Raw genomic sequence first — 9,998 nt, 5'->3', positions numbered from 1 at the left:
ATCTGTTACTAGAGTTAACATAGTAACAATGCGCATGTAAAACTAATCTACACTCCCACCATAAATATTGCCAGGAAATATGAAGTGTTGTTTCCTTCTTCCCAGGATTGTAAGGCAGAGGCGTCTATTGCAGCATACAAATTCAGGACTAAATCATTTTCCTTGAAAGCAAAGAAGTATTTCTCATCACCAGTGTTCCTTTAAAGTCTACTGCACAGATCAAACCAATTTAATGCAATTTCCTGCATTTGGCTCAAATTGTAGCTTGTATGCTTCCATGTATTCAGGTCTGAATAGTCTGGATCACTTCTCACTTCTTAGAGTCTCTTATTGGGCTCTGAAGTGTCTGGTGTCTCTATAAGAGCTTCATGGGAATGAGGTCTCAGCTCCTAAACAGCAATAAGAAACAGGATATGACTAAGCTAAAACTAGACATGATCTGAATGCTGATATGAAGTCAAGCCAAAAAAAAAAAAGGATTGTGACCCTGGACCACAAAACCAGTCTTAAATAGCATGGGTAGGCTTATATTTGTAACAATAGCCAGAAATACATTGTATGGCTCAAACTCAAAATGATATTAAGTAAAGATCATGCTCCATGAAGATATTTGGTAAATTTCCTACCGTAAATATATCAAAACATAATTTTTTATTAGTAATATGCATTGCTAAGAACTTCATTTGGACAACTTTAAAGGCGATTTTCTCAATATTTTGATTTCTTTGCACCCTCAGATTCCAGATGTTCAAATAGTTGTATCTCAGCCAAATATTGTCCTATCCTAACAAACTAAATTTCTAAATTTTAGAAAATGTACCCTTCTGGTACATTTGGTCCAGGGACACATTTGCTTTCATTTTAAAAAGCTCAGTCCAGGTTTAATAATAAAATGCTATTTTTAAATTCTGTTTATTTGTCCATTTATTAACCAATATATGTATATACGTATTATATAATAAAATGATTTACCTGAGGATTTAACGTGAGTGAACCCAGGTGTGCGATTTAATCATAAAGCATGTCAAAATAAAATGGCAAATGATTTAATAGCAGAAAATGACTCCAAGAACCTCTGTGTAACTATTTTAAACTGGGTTAAACTTGTAAAAGTAGTGGGAAAATCAAAGCAAAGGGTATTTCAGTGACTATCAAGAATATAAATGTAGCTTTAGTAAATGCAGGATTGTATACATAATGTTTTTTAAAGAAGTCTCTTCTGCTCACCAAACCTGCATTTATTTGATCCAAAGCACAGCAAGTACAACAGTACAATTCTGAAATATTTTTACTGTTTAATATAACTGTTTTATATTTGAATATATTTTAAAATGTCATTTATTGCTTTGATCAAAAATACATTTTAGCATCATCACTCCAGTCACATGATCCTTCAGAAATCATTCAAATATTCTGCTTTGCTGCTCAAAAACTATTTATTATTATGTTGAAAACAGCTGAGTAGAATTTTTTCAGGTTTCTTTGATGAATAGAAGTTCAGAAAAACAGCATTTATCTGAAATGGAAATCTTTTGTAACATTATAAATGCCTTTATCATCACATTATATAATAAAATGATTTACCTGAGGAGTTAACGTGAGTGAGCCCATGCGTGCGATTTAATCATAAAGCGTGTCAAAATAAAATAGCAAGTGATTTAATAGCAGAAAATGAATAAAAAATAAAGCATTTGAATATATACCAAATATGTTTGACCTGAGTTTTATTGGTGTTCATCCAGTCTTGCCTCTATTTTCACTTCTCGGTGTTTCGTCACAACATGGCGACGCGCTCAAACGCCAGGCACAAAAACACCGAAAACACACAGGTACTGTACCTCAACCTGCTCACTGCTGAACATTTATTTTAAATACACCGTCATTAACAAGTCTAACGGCACAAAAGACTTGCTGTACGATACACACTCGAAGGGAACCTGTCGCCGCCGTAAATGCGTGTTATTTACGAAGGAAGTAGCTTTAGCCCGCTAACCAACTTACGAGAGCACTTTCAACTCACGTTATCCAAATATCAAGGCTAAACATTTGGATCGGGGTTTATTTCTAACGCGACGGTAAACATCTCTTTTTTGAAACAGAGTTAAGATAATAAAAATCTTGAATACACACGCATGTGTGTTGAACAGGGTGAATATGGAGTTAGCGAGTTAGCCTGAGGTTTACAGCTTTATCACTTTACAGATTTCACGACAAGATCATTTTTGGGCTCTGAACAGTGGTCTGTTTAATAAATAGTTATTTAAAACTTTTAATCAGGGGAAACTAATGTGGCTTGTTGGGGGGGTTGAGTTGCCATATGATTAAACATTAAAACTATTTTGCGTTATATGCGTCAGGAAACATAAGTATGCTTGAATAAATATTTAAAGTATTTCATATTCATAAATTTGTAGCGTATACTGGTATTGGTCAGTGTTGACGCATTTTCTTTGCAACAGATTATGAGTTGACACGTGCTTTGAATAAATGCCTCAGCGGGCTGATTTGTTCAAGTCTTAACCCGTTCCCTCTCACTTATTTTGCTTATGCCTTACTGGTTTTATGTTGACTGTGGCTTTAAACTTAGCGAGCTTCGTGTCTATACAAAAATGTAAACGTAAGGTGCCCAAAAATGCTGCCTAGGTAGGTAGGGAGCTCACTGGAATTTGAAACACAGCCTCTCTTTCGCGTGTGTCTGCAACACGTGCTCATCTCTCTCTTCCTGTATATAGTGAGTTTATTTTTATATTTGGCTGTGTTTAAAGTTAATATCCAGAAGTAGTGCAGGTGGATATAATATGTGTCACTTATAGTGAGTCAGTGTTTAATGTCATTGTCAAAACTGCACAATCTCAGCTTGGTTAACCTAAACACGTTTTTTTGTGTTGACACCATCAGCGCACTGAAGTCATGGAGGAAATCATTGGGGTCTGTGGTCTGGAAGCCAGAGGACTCGATGAAGGGAGCAGCTCACCTCCGGATGTGGAGACGCCATCCCAGGACAATGTGGAGGATTTCGCCGGGCTGGTGAGCAGCGAGGAGGAGAGAGGAGAGACGCCCGGAAGGGAGGATAGTAACCCTGACCCCCTCGATGTGGAGCTGGACCCTAACGCTGAGAAAACCAAGGACCAAAAAGCATTTGGTTAGTGTTCAGCGTTTAATATGAAGACATTAACAGAGCTCTGTGTTCTTTTAAAGGGATAGTTCATGCCCCCAAAAAAAGTAAATCCTCATTGACTCAGCATTGACTTAAAAGCCATCATTGACTCATCAACTTGTTCCAAACCTGTTTGAGTTTCTTTCTTCTGCTGAACAGAATGCGTGAATCCAAACAGAACAATGATGATAGAATTTTAATTTTTGGGTGAACTATCCCTCTAATCAGTAGATGAACTCAACAGGTTATTCTATGCAAAATTCTTCTTTTGTTTGTCACATAGGCAAAGAGGTTTTGTTGCTGATGCAGGCGCTTCATACCTTAGCCACCCCAGAAGAAAAACTTGCTGCCCTTTGTAAGAAATATGCAGACCTGGTATGTTTTTGAAGCTAGAGAAATAATACTGCACAGTTATACTGAATATCCTAAGAAATTGCAATCTAAATGTTTTTGATTTATTTTCTTTGTAAAACACTACTCTTTTTTTTTTTCCATACAAAGTATTATACAATTAATTTGGTATAAAATACTTCTAATAATTTATTTATTTAACCAAAAACAGATTTAGCTGAAAACATTAAGCAATGTTTGGTAATTAATTTAGAATTTTGGGTAAATGAGAAACCTATATGTGTATATATATATATATATATATATATATATATATATATATATATATATATGTGTGTATATATGTAGCAGCATCTGATATTATGACCACAAAGGCTGAGCACAAAACCAGTCATAAGGGTCATTTGTTAATTGTTGAATAAATAAGCTTTCCATTGACGTATGGTTTGTTAGGATAGGACAATATTTGGTTGAGATACAGCTATTGGAAAATCTGGAATCTGAGGGTGCAAAAAAAATAAAAATATTGAGAATTGTTTTTAAAGTTGTCTAAATGATGCTCTTAGCAATGCATATTACTAATCCAAAATTAAGTTTTGATATTTACGGTAGGAAATGTATAAAATATCTAAGATATTTAAGAACATGATCTTATATCCTAATGATTTTTGGCATAAAAGAAAAATCGATCTTTTTGACCCATACACTGTATTTTTAACTATTGCTACAAATATACCCGTGCTACTTTAGACTGGTTTTGTGGTCCAGAGTCACATTTGTCCAGAAAACGTTTTATTATAATTTAGCATATGCATTAACTTGCATTAGTAACAAGGCTTTCACATTCTTTGTTGCGGTTGCCAGATTTCAAGTGTTAAACAAGAGTTTGAAAAATTTTATTTCATAAATCAATATATTTTTTGCTTAGTGGTTTATAAATCTTTCCAACCTGGCAACACGCTTGCTATTTGTTATGGAAAAAACACTGATGATGAGCTGAAAACACCAGCAAACATGTAAGTTGGAGTTTAGTGATCTCGAATGAGACATTTTGCTCAAATAATTGTAATACAGCCAGTCTGTTTTCGTTTGCACTGTTTGCGGCAACTAAATCTGCAAGCAAACCGTGCAAGTTAAAGTTCTCTTAATTTGTCACTGGGTGACAGTGCAATAATTCTGATGAGGTGTATATTTCAAAAAATGTTAAATGACAATAATCATGATTACATTTTAGAGCAGTTTAGCCTTTCCAAAGCCAAAAAAGCACCTTTTAAAAGTAATTTTTGTTATTGTCCAAATTATTTCAGTTTCTGTAATTTCTGTGCATCACTAAATACTAGGGATGTAACGATATAAAAATCTCACAATAGAATAATATCTCAATATGAAGTCCACAATGCAATAATAAAAAAAAAAGACAAATTAAGACTTGCTTTTTATTTGTGACCCTGGACCTTTCCATTGAATAAGCTAAATAAACTTTCCATTAATGTATGGTTTGTTAGGATAGGACAATATTTGTTCGAGATACAACTAGGGGTGTGCGATTTTGACAAAATATTGGGGAAAATTGTAATTTTGTACATTTTAAAGTTAAATTCTTCTATCTAATGCACTTTAAGAGTTCAACCCCATGTTTTTAACTAAGAAAAAAGTCAGTGAATTGACTTGTACCTGAACTCTAACCCTCTTTTTATTTGTGGTATACTGTCTCAGTCTAAATTACATTCACACTGGTGTTTTAGGAAGCCAAACAAGTTAGAATATAACAGTTATATATTATTGTTGTTCCTATGAGAGTAATAGCTATATATTATAAAACAATTGCAGTATAAAATAATTGAAAAAAATAATTATTATTGTAGGTATGCTATTTTTGCTTTACAGTAGGCAAATTACAATACTTATTTCCTAATTTTTACACTCAGACTGCAGTAACATTACCCATTTAAACTGCTAGCTGTCAGCAATTCATACTGCACTTTTAAGATTTATTTTAACGGAGACGGCAGTAGAGCTTTTATTCTGATGGCAAACTCCAGCTTCAGTGAAAACAGGCTTACGAAAACATGTCTCACCTCAAATTAGTAAAATGTAATCATTTGGCACAAAAAGTAAAGCATAAAGGTGCCCGTTGCATTCCCAAATGCATGCTAAATTCACAGTACATTAAAGGAACACTCCACTTTTTTTGGAAATAGGCTCATTCTCCAACTCCCCCCGAGTTAATAAGTTGAGTTTTACCGTTTTGAAATCCATTCAGCCGTTCTCCTCCCGTTCAGATCATTGAATCTAGGGATGCTCATATTGACCGTTTAACCGTTAACCGACAGTAAGAATTTTAACCGATTATTACTATCAGTTAAAACGGTTTAAAAGGGATTTTTTCTATTCTTTTTTTTTTTTTTTTTTTTACGTTTGCTGCATGGTGAAAGAAATAATGCTATTTGTAAGTTATCCGTTTACTCACGCGCAGTGTGGCTGTACAGACATATTTCGCTTCACCTTTACTTAGTAAACAGATGTACTGTAGTATATGCAACTCAATGGCAAGTGGCGTTATTGGGTTATCAGTGAGTGAATCCGTGAGTGAATGTATTCAAATTCTGAATGAATTATAGTCTAGAAAGTGCGCAATAGGCGCTCCCGTTACAATCACTGGAAAGCTATCACTCATCCTAGAGTAGTTCATCGCAATCTCATAAACTTATTAAAAAGTAATAAAATAACCTTTACACTGCACAATTAATCTCTTATTTATATAATGCCAACACTTTCTTTGTTTTAATAAGAGAGTTCGCGAAAGTGTAGAAGTCAGCAAAACTGAAACCGGCACTTTGGTTGGTGAGTGGATTGAAACATAGCCTCCTCTGATTGGCCACAGTGATAATCAAATCAACATACATGTCTGTGATTGGCTATTGCTGAACGCTGTAAAACACGCGCTTCTCCTCACGCATATGACAGTGGATGGAAGTCCCGAACCGCAAATTGAAAGGGTTTTTGTGATGGTGTTTTTTTCGCGGATCTAAGAGTTAACAGGCAGCGGTCCTGCCTATCCGTACAGCATGTGGACATGTTAAAAACTAGGCACACTGAGGTATTGGCTGGCCTGCTATATATTTTTATGTCCGACGGGAAGAATAAGACCGGTACAGTTCTTCAAAGCGCATAAAAGGATTCAGTGTGTTTTAGTTTTGTCATCTTAATTAGGTAGTTATTTAATTTATACATATTTAGTGTAGGCCTATTTATATTATTCTTTTTTTTTTCATTCAGATTTTCTCTGTTCTCACAACCGCTGCTGATGCGTAATAATTTGAGTATATGTCAATACAGTTTTTGTTGTTGCTCTGTATGCTGCTGTTTGCACGTTAAAATAAAACATTTGTTTGTATTTTTAATGTATCATCACAGATACTCGTGCATTCTATTTTTATTTTAAACTAATTTATTATTCTAATTGTATCAGTTAACGGTTAATGTTCGGATAACGAGCAGCGGTTGTCGGTCAGGAAAATTAACCGAAATGAGCATCCCTAATTGAATCCTATTAGACCAATAGCATCGCGTTCAAAAATGACCAACGAGTTTCGGTGTTTGTCCTATTTAAAACTTGACTCTTCTGTAGTTATATCGTGTACTAAGACCGGTGGAAATGCAAAGCTTCAATTTTCTAGGCTGATAAGATTAGGAACTACACTTCCATTCCGGCGTAATAGTCAAGGAAGTTTGCTGCTGTAATATGGCCGAAGCAGGCGGAGTATTATCAGAAATGAGTTCCCAGCTAGTTTAGCATTTGCACATGTGCTGCGTGGTATTACTGCGCCTGCTTCGGCCTTATTACAGCAGCAAACTTCCTTGACTATTACGCCGGAATGGGAGTGTAGTTCCTAATCTTATCAGCCTAGAAAATTGAAGCTTTGCATTTCCACCGGTCTTAGTACACGATATAACTACAGAAGAGTCAAGTTTTAAATAGGACAAACACCGAAACTCGTTGGTCATTTTTTAACGTGATGCTATTGGTCTAATAGGATTCAATGATCTATGCTAAGCTATGCTAAAAGTGATATTGCCAGAACAGGAGAACGGCTGAATGGATTTCAAAATGGTAAAACTCAACTTATTAACTCGGGGGGAGTTGGAGAATGAGCCTATTTCCAAAAAAAGTGGAGTGTTCCTTTAACAAACAATAAAATGAGTTTACTGCATTCACTGCGAACTGAGCCGTTCTGAGGTGTGGAAAACACCGGATCACAAGCTGATTGTCTGAAGTGCAGCGAAAACAGACTTGATGAATTGATTAAGCCATATTGTGTTTTCGGGTTTAGTCTGTCATAATGGCCCAAAGCACAACTTTAAAGTCCTTTTATGTTAGAATAAGAAATTTAAATATATAAACAACACTTTTTGTCCAGAAGACTTATCGTTTTATATCCACAATGATATTGATAATACCGTTACATCCCTGATAAATACTAATGTGTCATTCCTCCCGGGACAGCTGGAGGAGAGTCGCAGCATGCAAAAGCAGGTGAAGGTGTTGCAGAAGAAGCAGAACCAGGTGCTGAAAGAGAAGATTCACCTGCAGAGTGAGCACAGCAAGGCCGTCCTGGCACGCAGCAAACTGGAGAGTCTTTGCAGGGAACTTCAACGCCATAACAAGACCCTGAAGGTAAAGCCACTAGAGCTTGTGCACATCCGGGGTTTGACTTAAAGATTCAGATTGGCCTTGGTTTGACCATATAAACATTGTGATGGCAGGAGGAGAACGCTCTGAGGTTCAGGGAGTATGAGGACCGGCGCAAGGAGGCGACACTGCACTTCCAGATGACACTCAACGAGATTGAGGCTCAGATGGAACAGCACAACTTGCACAATAGCAAGCTGCGGCAGGAGAACATGGAGCTGGCTGAGAAACTGAAGAAGCTCATCGAGCAGTACGAGCTGCGGGAGGAGGTGAGGCAACATCTGTCCAATATGCAAACATCACATGTTCAAGTTAAAATGATTAGCAAGCATTACTTCAACTCCAACAGCTGATGACTTTGCCACATTCTTCAATAATAAAATCGAAAGCATCAGTGCACAATTTTCCATACCACAATCTACCAAGCACATCTTACCTGCAAACATACACTTGTTCACATCCTTCTCTTCACTTTCTGAAGCAGAAGTCTCCAAACTCATCCTTTCTAATCATTGCACTACTTGTCCACTTGATCCTATTCCATCTCATCTCCTTCAAGCCATTTTCTCCTGCCATTTCTCCTGCCTTTCTCCTTGTACCTGCACTCACATCATTAACACATCCCTTCACACAGGTGTTTTTCCCTCTATGTTTAAACAAGCTTGTATAACCCCTCTACTAAAGAAACCCACCCTTAACCCATCTCTATTAGAGAACTACAGACCGGTTTCCCTTCTTCCTTTCATTGAATGAGCTGTGTTCAACCAAGTCTCAGCCTTTCTCACACAGAACAGCCTCCTGAACAGCAACCAGTCTGGTTTTAGAAGTGGACATTTGACTGAGACTGCCTTGCTCTCAGTTGTTGAAGCCCTAAGTTGGCAAGAGTGGATTCCAAATCTTCAATACGTATCTTGCTGAATCTATCTGCTGCTTTTGACAAGTTAACCACCAGATCCTCCTGTCCACCAGGCTTGTGCACAATTCAGAATTGAATTGAGAATGACTCCTATATGGAAGTAAAATACTGACAAATGTTTTTGAAGCAAAACAGGGTGCTGTATAGCACTAACTGAAATAAAATGCATGGTATTAACAGTGCTTGCATTTTAAGGTTGTGCAATTCAACATGGGTGGATATTTAGGCTGTGAATTTTTCAAGTGGAAACATAAAATTTCATTTGTAAAATTTTCAATGTTAATAATACAGATTATTTTAAAATACAACTTTCACAATTGCATTGTTTACAATTTCAATATTAAATATTCATATTATTTTAAAATACAAATTTAACAATTGCAGTGTTCAAAATTTCAATACTAAATAATTTCAATACAACCTTTGATACTTGACAGGACATTTCGGTGCGTATTATTTCGCTTCCAAAAATTCAGCGATTCAAATTCGCCAAGCAATTCGATGCTACACATCCGGGTATGGCAGGAAGAGCAATTGAGCATCGATACAAAATCGACGCCTGTTGCTTTCCGCTTCACCAGCAGGTGGTGAAAGTGAGTCTTGCTGAGACCATTGCGGTCCGTGTACCTTTTATTCATTTGATTTGTAATTTGAAATGAAATAAGCAGAAATAAGAAAACGGCTCCTTTATTCGTTTTTTTATTTGTTCAGACAACGAAAAACCGGTGACTCCATCCAGAGCCATAGAGACCCCATCCATTGTTCGTTCAACAAAATAAAAGATCGTTATTTATTTTAATTCTTTTGCAGTCTTTAAAACAACAAACATACAAGTGCAATAACATTTATTACATCAAAATATAATATAACTAAGGCAGTTA

The 9,998-nt window shown here is 36.1% G+C and overlaps 1 protein-coding gene across 1 annotated transcript in view; it reads left to right on the top strand.

The window, feature by feature from the left end:
- Positions 1–1,781: 1,781 nt before the first annotated feature.
- The window catches only part of txlng (taxilin gamma), a 23,064-nt gene continuing 14,847 nt past the window's right edge, over positions 1,782–9,998 (top strand). Inside the window, exons 1-5 of the mRNA XM_073826074.1 lie at positions 1,782–1,829; positions 2,899–3,142; positions 3,441–3,532; positions 8,016–8,186; positions 8,276–8,470. Coding sequence (XP_073682175.1) covers positions 1,782–1,829; positions 2,899–3,142; positions 3,441–3,532; positions 8,016–8,186; positions 8,276–8,470 — 750 coding nt within the window. The remainder of the gene's footprint in view (positions 1,830–2,898; positions 3,143–3,440; positions 3,533–8,015; positions 8,187–8,275; positions 8,471–9,998) is intronic.

Source organism: Garra rufa, chromosome 20 (genome assembly GCF_049309525.1).
Source record: "Garra rufa chromosome 20, GarRuf1.0, whole genome shotgun sequence".
Taxonomy (NCBI): domain Eukaryota; kingdom Metazoa; phylum Chordata; class Actinopteri; order Cypriniformes; family Cyprinidae; genus Garra; species Garra rufa.
The sequence above is the reverse complement of the archived record's forward strand: the minus strand, read 5'-3'. Positions and strand labels throughout refer to the sequence as shown.